At 37.1% G+C, this 19,126-nt stretch overlaps 1 protein-coding gene across 1 annotated transcript in view; it reads left to right on the forward strand.

The window, feature by feature from the left end:
- The first annotated feature begins 18,407 nt into the window (after positions 1 to 18,407).
- The window catches only part of GABRG1 (gamma-aminobutyric acid type A receptor subunit gamma1), an 88,525-nt gene continuing 87,806 nt past the window's right edge, over positions 18,408 to 19,126 (forward strand). Inside the window, exon 1 of the mRNA XM_032135688.2 lies at positions 18,408 to 18,666. Within this exon, the coding sequence (XP_031991579.1) occupies positions 18,563 to 18,666 (104 nt within the window). The 5' untranslated portion in view covers positions 18,408 to 18,562. The remainder of the gene's footprint in view (positions 18,667 to 19,126) is intronic.

Here is a 19,126-nt window from a genome sequence, read left to right on the forward strand (position 1 = left end):
CAGACTTCAAATTATACTACAAGTCCACAGTTGCCAAAACAGCATGGTACTGGTATCGAAATGGGCACATAGGCCAATGGAATAGAATAGAAAACCCAAAAATAAAGCCAAATACTTATGGCCAACTGATCTACAACAAAGCATACAAAAAGACAAATTTGAGAAAGGATACCCTGTTCAGTAAACGATACTGGCAAAACTGGCAAGCCACTTGTAGAAGAATGAAATTGGATTCCCATCTCTCATCTTATACAAAAATCAACTCAAGATGGATCAAAGACTTAAATCTAAGACGCAAAACTGTAAAAACTTTAGAAGATAGTGTTGTGAAAACTCTTTTGGGCATTGCCCTAGGCAAAGCATTTATGACCAACACCCCAAAAGGAAATATATCAAAAACAAAAATTGACAGATGGGACCTGATTAAACTAAAAAGCTTATGCACAGCCAAAGAAATGATCAGCAGAATAAACAGACAACCCACAGAATGGGAGAAAATATTCACAGCCTATGCATATGACAAAGGACTAGTATCCAGAATCTACAAAAAACTCAAACAAATCCTCAAGAAAAAAAAAAATCCCATCAAAAAATGGGCAAAGAACATGAACTGACATTTCTCAAAGGAAGATGAACTAAAAGCCATAAAACATGAAAAATGCTCGGCATCATTAATCTCATTAGGAAGACGCAAATTAAAATCACAATGAGATACCAACTTACTCCTGCAAGAATGGCCATAATTAAAAAGTCAAAAAACAATATATGTTGACATGGAATTGGTGAAAAGGGTACACTTGTATGCTCCTTGTGGGATTGTAAATTAGTAAAACCACCGTGGAAAACTACAGAAATTCCTCAAAGAACTAAAAGTAGATCTACCATTCGATCCAGCAATCCCACTACTGGGTGTCTACCCAAAGGAAAAGTCATCATTATATGAAAAAGACACATGCACATGCATGTTTATAGCAGCACAATTCACAATTGCAAAGATATGGAACCAACCTAAGTGCCAATCAACCAACAAGCAGATAAAGAAAATGTGGTATATATACACCATGGACTACTATTCCGCCATCGACAGGAATGAAAGAATGTCTTTTGCAGCAACTAGGATGGAACTGGAGGCTTTTATTCTAAGTGAAGTAACTTAGGAATGGAAAACCAAATACCATATGTTCTCATTTATAATTGGGAGCTAAGCTATGAGGATGCAAAGACATACAAAGGGATATAATGGACTTTGGAGGTGAGGAGGAGTGGGGTGAGAGATAAAAGACTACATTTTGGGTACAGTGTGCACTCCTCAGGTGATGGGTGTACTAAAATCTCAGAATTCACCACTAAAGAACCCATCCATGTAAACAAAAATCACATGTACCCTAAAACTACTGAGATACAAAAAATAATACTAAAAGTAAAAATTGAATGGATTCTTCACTATAAAAGAGATATAGATGATAAACAAGCACATGCAAGAGCAGCATTATTTATCAGGGAAATTTAAATAAAAATCAAAATGAGATTTTATTACACATGTATAAGAATGGTTTTTAAAAACTGCATTATCAAGTGGTGATGAAGATGAGGAACCACTCTCCTACATTGCTGCTAGGAATGCAAAATGGTACAGCTGCTTTGGAGAGCAGTTTAATACTTTGCTTATAATATATGAAATGTATATACGTACGTAATGTAATATGAACCCAGAAATTGTTCTTCCAGGCATCTACCCAAGAGAATGGATATGCTTATAGCAGTAACTGGAAACAAGGTAAATATCCATTAACTATTTAATGAATAAATATACCTTGGCACATCTGTACAATGCAATACTGTTCAGCGATAAAGGGAACTAAATATTCATAATATTTAATAAGGAAGAATCTCAAATTTATTATGTTAAATTAAGGAACAGATACATAATCACGAGGTCAGGAGATCGAGTCTATCCTGGATAACACGGTGAAACCCCATCTCTACTAAAAATACAAAAAGTTAGCCGGGCGAGGTGGCAGGCGCCTGTAGTCCCAGCTACTCGGGAGGCTAAGGCAAGAGAATAGTGTGAACCCCAGGGGGCGGAGCCTGCAGTGAGCCAAGATCGCGCCACTGCACTCCAGCCTGGGCGACAGTGAGACTCCGTCTCAAAAAAAAAATAAAAATAAAAAAAAAAAATAAAAAGACTATAAACTTTATGATTCCATTTATATTATATTCTGGAGAAGGCAAAAGCATAGGAATAAAATTCAGATTAGTAATTTCTAGACACTGGCTTTTGGAATGAACTGACTATAAAGATGCATAATGAAATATGTGGGGAGTGTTCTATATCTTCATAGTGACAGTGGTTACAAACGATCAAAGCCAATGGAATCATACACATAAAAGGATGAATTTTACCATTTGTAAATTGTACCTAAATAACCATTATTTTACATACCTAAATAGTTTTTACAGCCATTCCGATTGCATTTTAATTACATCATGATTTTTCAGAACAATTTCATCAATCTCTCATATAAGTAAACTTTATCTCCCAGCCTCATGTTTTTCACTATCTTGAAGAAGATGCCTTTTAATCTCCCTTTAGGGCGACACTGTTCAATTTAATCTATACTCTCCTTGCGTGGTTGATTTACCAACTTTGAATCTCACACAAGGTATTGCTGCCTAACAGGGTGAAGTAATGTGAACTACAAGGACATAAAAACTACGGCCCTCCTGCATACTTGTCAGAAGCAAGTTCTAGCAATGTGCCCCATTGAGCCGTACAGGTGGTTGATAAAATTATCTCAAGGTAGCAATCTCTGTCCTGAATTCCATTATTACAAAAATTAAAAAAACAGACATCTAAGGCTATTACATATGTAAATTAATGTGTGAAAATGGCAGTATTTGACCTTGTTTCTTACTCATACTGTATTTTTTTTTTTATTCTAAGGGTACATAGGTTTGTGGTACTCGCACTGAGAGTTGAAATTTAAATGATGTTGGTTGTGTGTCTAGAATAAAGATCAGTATACAGGCAAATCAATGGCTATATAAATACTTATGGCATTAGTTTTTTTTTTTTTTTTTTTTTTTGAGACGGAGTCTTGCTCTGTCGCCCAGGCTGGAATGCAGTGGCGCGATCTCGGCTCACTGCAACCTCCGCCTCCCGGGTTCACGCCATTCTCCTGCCTCAGCCTCTCCGAGTAGCTGGGACTACAGGCGCCCGCCACCACGCCCGGCTAATTTTTTGTATTTTTGGTAGAGACGGGGTTTCACCGTGGTCTCGATCTCCTGACCTCGTGATCCGCCCGCCTCGGCCTCCCAAAGTGCTGGGATTACAAGCGTGAGCCACCGCGCCCGGCCGGCATTAGTTTTTAACCTTTGAGGGAACCCTTTATATGTAGTCAAATATTTGCTGCATCAATGATGAGATGGAATCTAATCTCAGAAAAAACATAATGCATAATATTTCTACAAAGAAGAGTTCAAAGACTATGAATCTCATCCATCATTTCATTAAGAGGTCATCAGCTCTAAGAGGTAGCTCACCCATATATGAATGATTATATTGGCCTATAAATACTTAAATTCTAGGAAATATTTTAACATTCTTAGAAAATGATAAAAAAACAACAATTAATTCATTTATATATTCACTGAACAAATATATAGCGACTACATCTTGCCACTGTATTTGGTATCAGCGGTTTCAAATGCAGGTCTATATTGACATAACAATCTCTTGAGAAGCTTCTTTAACATACCTATTTCAGGATTTCACCTATTGAAACTCTAAATCAGATTGTACCAATTGCAGGTATTTTATTTTTACTGGCTCCACTAGGTCTCTCTGTTAAACAGCCAAGTTTGGAGCAGCCAGTTTTGGTTCAAGAGAAACAATTCTTGTGTCTACTTTTCAATGTTTACAAAGGTATTCAATTATCTAACATGTTCTTTAATTTAACCTTATTTTTAATAAAAAATTACTGATTATAAGTTTATTCTTAAAGACTAGGACAGATATTTTCATGTCTTTATAACCATTTCAACCATTTGCTTTGGGCAGAATAATTCATAAGCACTTTTAGCAGTTATTAAGGGGCTATTACTAAATGAACTACTGACTTCGAATAACTAATAGCATATTGCTAAAATAAAATTCAGTTTTCAGAGAATAACACAGAACTATCATAATGCATATGACGGAAGAAACATCACTGAAACTGACTCTAAAAATCTGTAGTATTAACCAAGTATTTGATTTTGGAGAAATGCTTACAATATTATGCATATGTGTCATATAAATCTATAGAGGCTTACTCCTCTCCAGCTACTCTACTTGCAAAACATTTTAGTATGAATTTCTCTCCCATTCGTTTCTGTATTCCTTATGTGCCTCATAATATTTCAGAGATTAATTGGCATACTCTTGTTCTTTGTCACTACCCTGGATATCCAGACAAATGTATTTCTCTCTTTTACCCACGAGATATGACACAATTTCCCTGATTAACTTTCAAGTCTGTTTTTGTCCAGCAATACTGCAGTATGCCATAATTATGAACAACTCAATTGCAGCAAACCCTTGAAATATCTGAATTGCTAATGAGAAATTCCTTCTCATATTAACCCTTATATGTTTCACCATTTGCATCCAAATCAATTGACACATCTTTAATTTTTACTATGTTTTCATGACTTAAATTTTGTTATTTTGCAGATGATAGTTAAGCAGATAGTATATTAGGCCATTCTTGTGTTGTTGTAAATAAATAATTGACACTGGGTAATTTATAAAGAAAATAATTTCAATTGGCTCCTGGTCCTTCAGGCTGTACAGGAAGCATGGTGCCAGCATCTGCTCAGCTTCTGATGAGGCCTTGGGCTTCTTACAATCATGGTGGAAGGCAAAGGGGGAACCAGTGTATCACATGAGGGCAGGAGCAAGAGAGGGGTGGGGGAGGTGCCACACACTTTCAAACAACCAGATCTCATGACAACTCACTCTCTATCATGGGGACAGCACCAACCCATGAGGGATTTGCCCCGGTGACCCAAACACCTCCCACCAGGCCCCATCTCTAGCATTGGGGATTACAGTTCAATATGAGATTTATAGGAAACATCAAAGATGTATCAAATGGGTAAATAGAGATAAATAGATAATTGACAACAAATTAACCCTTTTTCATACAAAAGAATGTGCCCTCTGTTGCTAGGTACTAGGGACACAAAATTAAAAGAGAGAATTCCTAGCTGCGCGAGGTGGCTCACATCTGTAATCCCAGCAATTTGGGAGGCTGATGCGGGTGGATCATGAGGTCAGGAGATTGAGACCATCCTGGCCAACATGATGAAACCACGTGTCTCCTAAAAATACAAAAATTAACTGGGCGTGGTGGTGCTTGCCTGTAGTCCCAGCTACTTGGAGGCTGAGGCAGGAGAATTGCTTGAACCCAGGAGGCGGAGGTTGCAGTGAGCCGAGATCAGGCCCCTGGACTCCAGCCTGGTGACAGAGCAAGACTCCATCTCAAATAAATAAATACATAATTAAAAAAAAAAAAGAGAGAGAGAAGAGAGTTCCTGACACAGAGTCTTCTATTTATTTAAAAAAAAAATCACCGTAATAAAGGATGCAAATTGCTATAAATAGACCACATATACAGTGTAGTAGAAGTAAAGAAAAACAGATGTTGGTTTTTTAATCTTAACCCTCTTCCCACCCTCCAACCTTAAGTAGACCTTGGTGTCTGTTGCTCCCTTCTTTGTGTTCATGTGTACTCAATGTTTAGCTCCCACTTATAAGTGAGAACATGTGGTATTCGGTCTTCTCTCCCTGTGTTAGTTTGTTGAAGATAATGAGCTCCAGCTCTATCCATGTTGCTTCAGAGGACATGATTTTGTTCTTTTTTATGGCTGCACAGAATTTTATTGTGTATATGTACCAGAGTTTCATTATCTAGTCCACCTTTGAGGAACATCTAAGTTGTTTCAGTGTGTTTGCTATTGTGAATAGTGGTGCAATAAACATACATATACTTGTGTCTTTATGGTAGAACAATTTACATTCCTTTGGGTGTATACCCAGTAATGAGATTTCTGGGTCACATAAGCAGTTCTGTTTTAAGTTCTTTGAGAAATCTCCAAACTTCTTTCTGCAGTGGCTAAAACTAATTTACATTCTCACCAACAGTGTATAGGTGTTCCCTTCTCTCTGCACCTCACCAACATCTGTTATTTTGAAACTTTTTAATGATAGCCATTCTGACTGGTGTGAGATGGTATCTCATATAGGTTTTGATTTACATTTCTCTGATGATAAGTGATGTGGAACATTTTTTTCATATGCTTGTTGGCCACATGTATGTCTTTTTTTGAGAAGCATCTGTTCATTGATTTTACCAGTTTTTAAATTGGGTTGTTCGTTTTGTGCTTGTTAATTTGTTTCAGTTCCTTATAGACCTTTATCATATGCATAGTTTGCAAATATTTTTTCTCATTCTGTAGGTTGTCTGTTTACTCTGTTGATATTTTCTTCTGCTGTGTAGAAACTCTTTAGTTTAATTAGGTTCCACTTGTCAATTTTTGTTTTTGTTGCAATTGCTTTTGGTGTCTCCATCATGAAATCTTTGCAAGGGCCTCTGTCCTGAACTGTATTTCCAGGTATTCTTTTAGAGGTTTCATAATTTTAGGTTTTATATTTAAATATTTAATCCAGCTTTAATTGATTTTGCATATGGTGAAAGGATGGGATCCAGTTTCAATCTACATATGGCTAGCTGGTGATCCTAGTACCATTTATTGAATAGGGAGTCTTTTCTCCTACCAAGTGACTGATTGATGGTCTTAGGGGATATAATCATTATTGGGCTAAATATAATGTTCTGCTATAGATAGGCTGGACAGTCATCAAGTCAGACAACACCTCGTGCGTAAAATTCCATGTTGTTGAATCTATGTATAACCTTCATCCCTGCTGCCTTGTTTACTTTAAGAGCACATTCCGTATGGACAGGGGTGGCTGGTGAAAGCGAGTGACTGATATCCACACAACAGATGATCTTGTGCACCTGATTATGAGTATCTTTCTCTGCTGAGGCTAATCTAGTGAGAATTCACAGATGGAACAAAAAAAATCTTGACTCCCTGCCCATTTATAGAGATCTATCCAAATTCCTCTCCCTTAGTCCTACTTTTCACCAACTTTAAACTATGTCCCTTCCAAGTATCTGACCCTTAGCCATAGTCTAGGATTAATGTAGATCCTATCTCTGGCTAGTTCTCATTTCAGGAAGAAAAAACTGCAAACAGATACACTCTTTGAATTTACTGAAGATTTTTTTCCTTACCATTTTATTCAGAGATACCCTGAAGTAGAATTGCACAACTGTGGTTTTCTTTTTGGGTAGTTCAAGTCAATCCTGCAGAATCATTTGTAAACAAAGACTGATATTTTTCATTCTTCAATTAAATAGTATTAGGAAACTCCTAGTTAGGCTTAAGGGTGAAGGTTAATAGATGGGGAAATGAAGCTAGAGTAAGGTCCATGGATATCCGGCTGATTTGCTCATGTGGCTTTTCTACATCTTCAGGCACCACTCAAGCCTGATATCATATGTATCACATGCACTTTATGATTGGCTTCTGTCAATCTTTTATTTTATTATTTGTTGGTCAGGCAATATTAGCTCACGTTATATGGCAATTTTGTGGCTTGTAGTAAGTGTTCAATCTCTACTAGGTACCAGTAGCAAGGCAGAAATTATTTCTTTAAAAGGGGATAATAATCTTAAAATGATGGCTTAGCTTATAGCTCTGCTTTGAAATCTTAAAAGTCTATTTTGTGATTTATCAACAGGAATCTTCCCCAAAGCGCCATATAGTAACCCTATCTGCTACAATCATGCCAAACATAATTGAATCTTCAGTATCCTGTGGCCCAAGTGAGAGAGAAGCTTGTGAAGTAGTCTAAACTTATTGCAAGCTTTCTCTTTTTCTGAGTCCTAATAAAAAGAATAAAAGTCTAATGAAAAACAGAGTTTAAGGGTACTTGGTAAATGGGTTGGAGTAGTAAACCTAGATAAAGTACATACTGCCTCCAAAATTGAAAGAGACAAGCTTCTTCCTTAATGATAGGAAGAGCCTAATGCAGCAAATCGCCCTTCACCTGCACAGGGATATCTAGACATGTGCAGACCATTGAAACCTTAGAAATATCATGAGGTACCAGGCCTCTGATTTTTTATGTTTCTTTTTCTACCCTTTATGTATATGTCTTATAAAGTTCCAGAGTATTTCATTCTTCATGTTCACCAGATCCAATCAGCATGGTGTCATCCCTGTAATGGAACAGCATGATGTCTTATAAAACAGACAGCCAATCAACGTACCTTTAGACTGATTATGTCATGGAGCTGGATGTTTGATTAAACACTGAGGCAAGTCAGTTGGCAGTGTATTGTTAACTCTCTCGGCTGAAAGTAGTTTTCTTCTAATGAGTTTTGCCACTAAATGTTTGCTACATACCAGGTGTCAGGGGATTGTTAATTAACTGCAGCAATAAAACCACATCTGGGATAGCAGCTACAAGTGAAATCATTACCTAGCTACATTTTTTATTAATCTACCATAATTTTCTTTTATCCATCTGCCTTCTATACAAAGCAAATAAGCAAACTGAATGTACATTTGATAAGAAATACCACTGCTTCACCTTTTAAGTCCTAGATGAGGCCAACATGTGGTCTTATGTTTTTCTTATGTTGGTAGGTGACAGTAATTATTATGGCTTTCACTGGGTTTTGTCTCCACAAGTCAAAAAACCTTTTGTTTTCTACCAGTTTCTATGTTTCTGACCACTGCACATTTTTTAATTAGGATAAAGCCGCAGGATATGTGCAGAGAGACATAGGCCAACTGTGGACCTAACCATAATCACAGTTATCACCTGATATTCATCGGCCCTTACTATGACAACTCAACCACAGTGGCATTTTGAGTACCCGGAAATTTCTGTCAGCTTGAGCCAGGGCATTGTAGTCCCTAAAAGACTGGTTATTCCCTTTCTAAAACAGTCACTCTAATAAATAGTGGCAGGAGTTCTTGGAGGAAGACTAGGATGTAGATTTTCAGTACAATTTTTTGTTTGTATAGCCACATCATTACTTAAAGGAACCCACACTCTCCTTTATTAAATGCTCTGGGTCCATAAATTGGTCCACGACTAAAATTGGATAGGAGGTTTGGATATCATGGTGGTACTTGAAATCGCATCTCTCAGTATCAGATCTATTGCCTTTCTGCCTATACACATCAATAAGACTCTGTAGAACAATCATCTACTTCAGTTCTGAGGACAACATAGTAAATTAGCTAACCCTCTTAGTCAGTTACATACTGCTATGATAGAATAACATAGACTGAGTAGCTTAAACAAAAATTTATTTCTCACAGTTCTAAAGTCTGAGAAGTCCAAGAATACAGGGGTCAACAGATCTGGTGTCTGGTGAGGGCACTCTTCCTGGTTTGCAGATGGTGGTCTTCTAGTTGTATTCTCACGTCACCAAGAGAAAAATCTCTTTCATGTTTCTTCTTGTAAGAGCACTAATTCTGTTCACAGGGGATCTATTTTTATGATATATTACCTTCCAAATCCCCCCTTCTTTTACCATAACATTGGGGGTTAGGATTTGCACATATGAATTTTGGAGGGATACAAACATTTGATCTGTAACTCTAGTGCCAAGGATATTTTCACGTCAAACTTCATTGTTGGCTGCTAGGGTTCTTCTGTCCAATACTGTAATATTAAATCTGGTGCTCATATTAACTTTTAAGATGATGCTCATTTTATCTCTTATTATTGTTGCCAATTGGCCCCTGCCATTCTGGAATCTTATCATGCACATTGAATACAGAGAATTCCCAAGATCCCATGGTTCCCATTGAATTTCAGGAATCCAGTTCGATCATACTATTTCCTACTATCATCCCTGGCCTGTACATAATAGCCGCTATAGACTTCTTTATATCTGCTGGCGTTTGCCTCACAAATGCATTCGTGGGGCTGGCTAGCAGGTCTTACAGGACCAATCCACTCTAACCACCATTTTTTCCTAAAACTTTGGATAACTGCTTTGCAGATCTAAGGACATTTCAACTTCATTATTATAGATTACCTTTGAGTAAAGCTTTAGTCAACTAGTGAAGCAAAGTGTCAGGAACACTCTTTAGCTTCTTGATTTAATATATTGAATTCAGAATCTTTGCTTAGTGTACCAATCATTTTAACACATTTTGTCAAGTAAACATTATAATTTTTTCAATCTGATCCAACTGACTTAAAACTCATTCCCATATGGGCTCCACAGATTTCTATCAATAAACACTGGCAATTCTGTTGGTGTGCGTGGTACCTCCTCATGGGGCTCTAAATAATTTCCCAGTATTTATATGCAGTTGCTTACTATTTTGGTGGACCGGAAGCTACAGTGAGACAAATAAGGGGGAAAATATGCAAGTAGAAGAAGATTCTCTTTCTCTCTGGACCCTTACGACCATAGGAAATTATATTATTCTTTAGCTGCTAGCCAAAGCCACACAACACAGGCTATAAATTCAATGAGTAGGGAGTTAGGTAGTGGATGGGACCCATTCAAAGATGCCCTGGGGGCTATGATTTCAACACCAGTTCTGCAAGCAAGGCGTTTTTAAAATAAAATATATTAGGCTACATATGAGGTAAGTGAGTAATTGATATAATAAAGCTCCATCAAAACCTTTAGGGTTTTCATTAAATGTCAGGCTACAATAAATCTCCCAGTACTGCATCTCTTTCCTGTAAGTGTCTCATATCTTAAACACGATTATATTCTCTTGAAACATGGCTGCATGAGGATCATTCTTTAAAAACTCTTCATACTTTTGACATTTGTATGGCATGGCCCTTTAAAGTGAAATATGAAAGGTTTTCACAACAATGATACCCTGGTATGTAGTCACTGAAATAGCCACGTTGGTTTATCTGAGAGGGAAAATGTGGCCTTGGCAGAAATATGAACAATTTATTTGAAAGCAGATATCATGACTAATCTGCTGTTCAGTACACTATCACGTAGCAGTTCAAAACCTGGACTCTAAAACCTGACTCTCTAGGTTCAAATTTCAGCTTCATTATATAGTTGCTTTGTGACCTGGGAAAATTTCTAAACCTCTTCTCTTCAGTTTCCTCATCCATAAAATAAAGGAGAACTACTGGTGACTACCTGATAGGATTGTTGTAGGATTTAAGTAAGTGAAGTTATCCAAATCAATTAAGATATACAATATGTAGCAAACCACAAGAACTATGTAATTGTTAACTCTTGATATTTTGTGTTTCTTTGTTATGCCTTCTCTGGTTCCTGTCATTTTGTACTGATCATCAAAAAGTAATAGCAATAATATTAAAAACTATACTTCTGCATCACAATAGTTTACAAAGAGTTGCATTAAAATTATTTTATTTTATCTTCATACTCACCCGTAATGATAAAAATAATCATTAACTTCATTTTGTAGTTGAGAAATTTAAAGTTCAGAGAGATATGATTTGCCAAAGATCACAAAAATAATTAGTGTAAGCAGTATATAAATTTATGTTACTTGACTCTGCATTTCTTCTTTTTGCAAAGATAGCATAATTGCATGATTCATGATGCTTACAGGGGTTTACCCTCCTGACTCCACATCCCTACCATTTATTGGGGACAGTTATTTGGTAGACAATTTATTTAAATTATGTAATATTACCTCAATTCTTCAAATTTCATATTAATATCCTAGCTTTTTATATGAAAGAAGCTTAAGTGTACAGAAATGAAGTATAATACCCAAATTATAGAGACAGTAATGTAGAAATGTTGCACTTCATCCCTTTCTTCATTTATTCATTCAATAAATGGCTATAATGGACACTATTGTAGACTAGGGATAGTGTAAAGGAAGAAAGAAACAATAATCACTGGTCATCAATGGGTTACAGTCTAGAAAAGAGACAAAAATTAGACTGGTTGTAAAAATATTTTTAAGAATAAAACCGTATATTATAGAAAGTTCAACAGAATGCAACACAATGCTGTTTATGAGAGCACAAAAATCTGTCTGCTTTTGCATTTATGGCATCCTTAGTACACAGAAGAGTGCTTGAAACCCAGGTGCTCAGTGACTATCTCGAATTAAATGAATCAATTAATTATAAAATACACCAAATGTCAGGAAGGAAAAGTGCTGAGTGCTATTAGATGCTATAATGATGGAGTTAATTTAAATTGAAGAACTAAGGTTTCTTTAAGGATGGGCTAGTTAAGCTGAGAGTGAAAATAGGACAATAGCTGAGGAAGGGTGAAAGGTGAGATGAAGTAATTAGGATATAGAAAAATCATCTACAAAACCATTGGGTGAAAATGAGGCATGGCAATGAAGAGCCTCAAGGGAAGTCACTCTGGCCGGAACACACTGAGAAGAGGAGAGAGCTGGAAAGATGGAGCAGGAGAGAGACATAGAGCCAGAAGCTTCAGCGTCTCACAGGCCATGATAATCATATTGCATTTTGTTCTAACTAGAATAGGAAGTCACTGAATGGTTTAAAATGGACAGAATTTTAGGTTTTCACCTTTTATAAGGGCTATCTAGTAGTTATATAAAGAATAAGTAAAAGGTAGACAAGATTAGAAATGGAAGGTGACTGTAGTGGTTTGATGGCCCCTTAGATTAATTGGCAGTAGAGCTAGAAGGAAGTTGAATATTGATAATAGCAGTAGTAATGCTTGTTAAGATTAACTGAGCACTTAGTATGTGCTAAGCCCTCTTTTAAGTATTTTATATAACTAACTAATGTAATTTTTACAGCAACCACATGATAACTAAGGCATTGAAAAAATAAGTAAATAGAAGATCTTGATTTTGAACCCAGGCCACCTTACGTATGAACCTATGGTTGCGACAATCCATTTACATTGGATAGTTTGAAGATAAGGTTTGGGAATATTAAAAAGAGCTAGTGATAGATTAGATGACATATATGTCAAGGGAAATAAAAACTGTAAGGTCTCTAGTTGGACTAGCTAGCTGGTGTTTTTTAGATTTATGTGTCTCAAGCCAAATAAAACTTCTTTGACTTGCAATATGATTTAAGGAGATATTTTTAAGTTCTTACAATAATATATAAATATTTGATAATACATGAGATTGCCAATGATGACAGCATGGTGCAAAAAGAAAAAAAGTCAAATTAATATTTGAGGAACTCCAAAGTGTTGAGGTAAGGTAGAAAAGGCACGTTAAGAAGCCTAGAAAGAATTAGTGAAAGGTGCATGGGAAAAAAAAATAACATCCAGGAATGTTTTGAGAAAGAGGGAGTGATCAAATGCAGATGAGAGATCACACAGGTGAGCACTGGAAACTTCCACTGGATTAGCAACATGCAGACATTAGTGTCATAGGGGCAAAAGCTAGACCAGAGAGTTTAGTGAGTGAATGACTGGTGAAAAAAGAAGCATGGCTTTAAAAAGGCATGGATGGTTGAGGGGGGAAAAGGAAAACATGGTGTATATGTGTACTTTACTATTAGACCCGAGAGCAGTTACATGTTTGTGGGCAAATGAAGTAAAAAGAAAGCACGGAAGATATAAGAAAGAGTAGAGATAATAGTGACGAAAGTTCAGATTCAGAAATTATAATACAGAAACAAAAAAGCTAAAACAACATAAGTTAGAAGCCAGAGATCCATTCCTATCTGACATCAAGGACTACTGAACTCTTTCTTGGCAGCACTCTGGAGGCCAGGCACAGGATTAAGGAGATTGTACAGGTTGGCGAAGAAAGAGTGCATGCCTTCAGTCTTTCAAAATATCTTTGTGCTGGTCATCACTTCTGTTTCATTATAAAAAATAATCTGATTATATAAACTGAAATGGCAGAGTTTGTTGATTTTGGTCTTGACAAGGAGTGAATCAGAAAAATAATTGTTCCTTATGGTCTCATGGGAAGGAATAAGTCAAGCATCAAAATCTGGAATTTGTCTACTTGCATCTGAACACTAGAGAACACTACTAAGGAACAGAGATTCCTTCATAGCTTAGATAGATGATAGATAGATAGATAGATAGATAGATAGATAGATAGATAGATAGATCAAAAGGTTAAAGTTATTCATCTGCTTATTTAGTAAATTATGTATTGAATTCATTCTACAAATATTCATTGACTGCCTATTACCCTCTAGCCGCTGCTTTATATGAAAGGGATACAGAGGTGATGAAAACAAATTAAGGCCCTACCTTCCTAGAGCTACATTCTGTGGAGAGAGATGTACTAATCAAATATGCACATATACTATTAAACACGTGACATAATACCAGATCTGATAAGCAGTATCAATCCTTACTATGCAAAATTTTAAAACAGAACTGAAAGTTTAGGTAGAAATACAGACAATTCCCAAAAATGTAATGTATTCCATGATACAGAAATAAAGCATTTACTTTAGGAGGACAGATAACAGTGTGCACCCATAACCTAGAACTGCTAAGAACAATGCCCGGGAACACATAGCTAATGCTCAAAATTATTAACCATTATTATATATAGGACATCTCTGTAACACAGACTAGCATGCAATGAACAATAAAGACTTCTTTAAAAAAAATGACCCATAAAATTAATCAGAAACAATGAAAAGGGATTAAGCAGATGATGAAGAGGGAAGGGTCTCCTATGGAATAGCCTGTGGCAAGACAAAAATGGATGATTTTGAGGGATAAGTTTAGGAACCTGAAATTGACGCATTGGCTGAAGTATAGAGTTTCGATCATCAGAAGAAAAGTGTATTAGGAGAGGTAGAATACAACTCAAAATGTCCCCTTGATCTGGAGAAAGCAAATATCAAGATAATGTTGAAGGTAGGGTGAGCACAACAGGGTCTCCTAATTATCTCCTTTCTTCCTAATAGACTGTACATTTTACAAATTAACTCTTCTGTACCAGGTGCTGTACTAGAGACTGGAATGAATAATTAGATTTGAAACCTACCATCGATGAGATAACGGTATTAAAATTTTGAGTAATTTTAATTATCCAGGCACTGTTTCAAGTGATCTCTGTGTATTAATTCATTTAATCCTTTAAAAAATTCTATAAACTAAGAAGAATTATTATCCTCTTTTTTTATAAACAAAGAAACCAAGGCAGTAAGACTTGTTCACCATTGTATTTCTAATGCCTGGCCTAGTTCCTGACATCACAGTTTCTTAATAAATAGTTTTGAATGAATTAATTAACAATGGATAGAGGAATCATGTTGTGCCCCTGCTTTACTAAGGTCATGGTTGCACATATATGATCAGGTCTCTGTCTCGCTGGCTATTTTGTGAGATGATGGTAGAACCTTTTCCCTCAAACTCAGATGCATAAAATATCTCCAGAATTTCTTGCTAAAAATTATATTTAATGGTGAAGTCCATGAATCTGCATTTTAAAGAGATACTCCAAATGTTTTATTTTAAGATGATCCCTGAACAAATTTTGGGGCAAAAATTGTTGTGCACTGTGTAGATAGTCATTATAACTATATATAAGCCTAGTGGATAATAACAGTGGTTCAAAAGAAGGAGGAGGGAAATGGTAGCTTCAATGACAATATAAGGAAATCATCAGTTTCGGTAGACTCTGGTTACTATTCTCTTCACTCATAAGTCAGGGCTTCTCAGCCTTGATACTATTGCCACTTTGAGCTCTGCGATTCTTTGCTGTGGGAGGGCCTTCTTTTGCGTTTTAGTACATGTAGCAGCAACACTAGCCTCTATCCATTCAGTACTAGTAGGTGCCTTTACCCCCAGATTGTGATAACCAAAAATATTCCTAGACATTGACAAAAGTCCCATGGGGTCAAGTTGCCTCCACTTGAAAACCACTATCATAATGGAAGACAGAGAGCTTTCTTCACTTCCTTACCTATAGCAACTTCTAGTATTCTAACCTAGAATTCTGTAAGACACCTTATCTTATTTCTCCGAGTCAATGAGTGTGCCCCTCTAAGACACTAGTTTGTTTGATGAGTATGATGTACCTTATTTGCTTTATTCTGAACCGATAGTATGTATCTTTCCCCACATTCCTCCCCACTATGCATACAACTGGTTTATCAAATCAAATAAGGCAGACTCTCAGGGTCAACACATGGGTAATACCTAACACCATCATTCCTTTTTTCCAGGTTCTGCAGGATTCAGATCCCCTTTACATATGATAGTCCATAGGAAATTATAATTAACTATAGCAGAATAGGATAAGTTTCCCATAAAACACATATTATAAAAATAGAAAATATATATCAAAGGAGGAAACATAGAAATAGTTAAATAAAAGTACTTGAAAGAAATGAATGAAACAAGTTGGAAAATATTTCAGCATAAAACTTGCAAAAACCTGGATTTTGGAGAATAAGGGAAACTCTCTCCAGCTTTTAAAAATCGTTTACAAGAATAAACAGGCAAATTCTTACTACCCAAGGAGATATCTTTTACCTTTCCTTATTAATTTCTTTTAACTGTTCTCAGTGTCTTTCAGTTACATATGTAAAATTAAAGAGTAAGACCTTGTTAAAAATTATTGACAGAAGGACTATCAGCTACTGTTGCATGCAATATTATAAAGTATCATCTTCCCATCAATGTTTACAAACCTTATCCAATGTTAGCACAATGCAAAGGGTAATCAGACAAGTATTTTTATTCACAACATACTTCTAATGAATCAATTCCTAGTTCTCTGGCTAATCCGATCAGCGAGTTAGTGTGTGCATTCAATGAAACAGTTAAAATAGCTATCCAAAGCACATTCTTAATTGAAGCAGTAAAAGAAAAAAAAAAAACCTCAAATTTATATTGACATCACATTTTATGTAAATGTATTCACCCTAAAATCTGTTATAATTAAACTTTATTGTTTTATAAACTATTTGATATGGGCTACCTTGACTAACATGCTTTGTGGAAGAGAAAAATACTGCCTAATTAATGTGTAGTGGGAGAAGAAAAACAAGGAGGGTCAACGCGCATTACCAGAGGAGACTAAAAGGGTGGAGAATCAATCAAAGGGGGAGAAACGCCTAGCACTGCACCATTTGTTTTTTCGGGCGAGAACAAGAATCAGTAACCTCATTACCCCTATCCAGTTTCTTTAAGTGATTTCAGTAGGTAGTGCAGCAACAGTTACCTTACGGCCGTGCACAAACCCTGTTACTTCTGGCTTGAACCGTTTGAGGCAGACAAGTATGCTCAGGTAGCTGGGTAGTAAATTGCAGTTCAAACCAGAATCTGGCCAATTCCAGGTAGTTGTGGGGTGGATTAACAGCTAACGACTCCAACCCCAGGAGGCTTCCGTGGGAAGCAGGTTCTTGGGAAGGCGTTTTAAGACAGAAGATGGCTGGGCAGAGAAAGCGCCTGCTTCCACCACCTCCAGCGTCTTCGCCTGTACAGTTGTTCCAGCTGCCAGAGGCTTTCTGGTTACCACGGCAACTGTCGAGCTCTGCTAGGAACTCAAAGCAGAGCCTCTGAAGTTAGGTACCAAACACTGGGGCTTAACAGATGCAAAAGCAGATGGGGAGTGGGGAAGAGAACTAGGATTGCCCATCTGATAGGTCTACAGCTCCTATGGCTAAGACAACATTTATAAAATCAGACTTGTTTTTGTGTTTGTAAGATGAGATAGTTCTTGCCTGGCATTATTCATTAGTGTCATCTTTCGGTGCCCGGCGGGAGAGGAAGCCTGCATATCCTCTCTCACTATTAAGGCGGTGGAAGGGGGTTGGGGGGAGCAAACGTGGTAACCAGGAATTCATGGAGCCTGCTCATTCATTCATTCATTCATTCAATTATATATTCAACATCTCCTGAGTGCTCATTTGTGCGGAGCATCCTTCCAGGTGCTGGATCTGCAAAGAAAAAGGAGACACCGCCCCACCCACAAAATTAACGAAATGATTAACACAAATTAACAGAATCCTCACGAACCTGGGGAAAACCAATTAGGCACTGCCTGCTTCCCACGGGTCTCTCTTGGAAGACAGATTTAGAATCCGAACGCGGGAGAGGAAAGAGGCAGTCGCCCCGAAATAGAGTCAGACAAGAGGAAGAGCAGAAGGGAAGGAGAAAGGCAGCCTCTCCCTAGGGAGGGATTCTGCTCAAGGCCACTCAAACGTTTCTCCGCGGCTGCGAGGGAGAAGAGGTTTGTTTTTCTTTTAGAAAAACGGAGCCCTTTTCCCTACTGGGCTCAATTTCTAGTAGGAGAACCCCGCCTCCTTGGGCTACTGATTGGCTCAACTCTTTTTAAGATAATTTATGGCAGCATCCTCTCGGCCTGATTGGCTCCCTGGCTCAATTCTGCTGGGAGTCGCGTCCTACCTGGTTGGGAGGTGCTCTGCCTTTCCACACTCTCCCTTCTGTACTCAGCCAGCTGCTGCTGAGGTGGGAGGAAAAGTCCTGGCTGAGAGAATTGAGCTAGTGCAACACACGTAGAAAAAGCGATTCCGATGGGTCCTTTGAAAGCTTTTCTCTTTTCCCCTTTTCTTCTGCGGAGTCAAAGTAGAGGGGTGAGGTTGGTCTTCTTGTTACTGACCCTGCATTTGGGAAACTGGTGAGTAAATTCAGGGGCTTAAAACTATTCTTTACTATCTACCCCTTTCCCCTTATTCCCCTTTCTTTTAAAAATTATTCTACGTTAAGTAATTTGCATTTCCTAACACATATGTGGTATTTACCATCGTTTTATTTTCTGATTAGATCTATTCATTCTCAGATAGAAAGAAAGTAACATATTTCTGAAGCATGAGATTGGTTCAATTGTTTTTGACTTCAAGCAGAGTATAAACTAGTGAACTAGTGAAGGTTGAGTTACTGGGAAGGAGTGAGGAGGAGTAGAAATGACTTTGCCGGTAAATTTACTGAATGAATGCCACCGATGAACTTTCTGGATGATTCTGCATTTTAAAAACAAAGTTATTTCAGAAACTTGCTGTTACACAGCATGATATGTTTAATGTTTTTCTAACTACTGCTACTGCTTTTCCCCTTTCCTCGTTTTTGGTAACTTTCTG

Source organism: Hylobates moloch, unplaced genomic scaffold, assembly GCF_009828535.3.
Source record: "Hylobates moloch isolate HMO894 unplaced genomic scaffold, HMol_V3 SCAFFOLD_17, whole genome shotgun sequence".
Classification (NCBI taxonomy): domain Eukaryota; kingdom Metazoa; phylum Chordata; class Mammalia; order Primates; family Hylobatidae; genus Hylobates; species Hylobates moloch.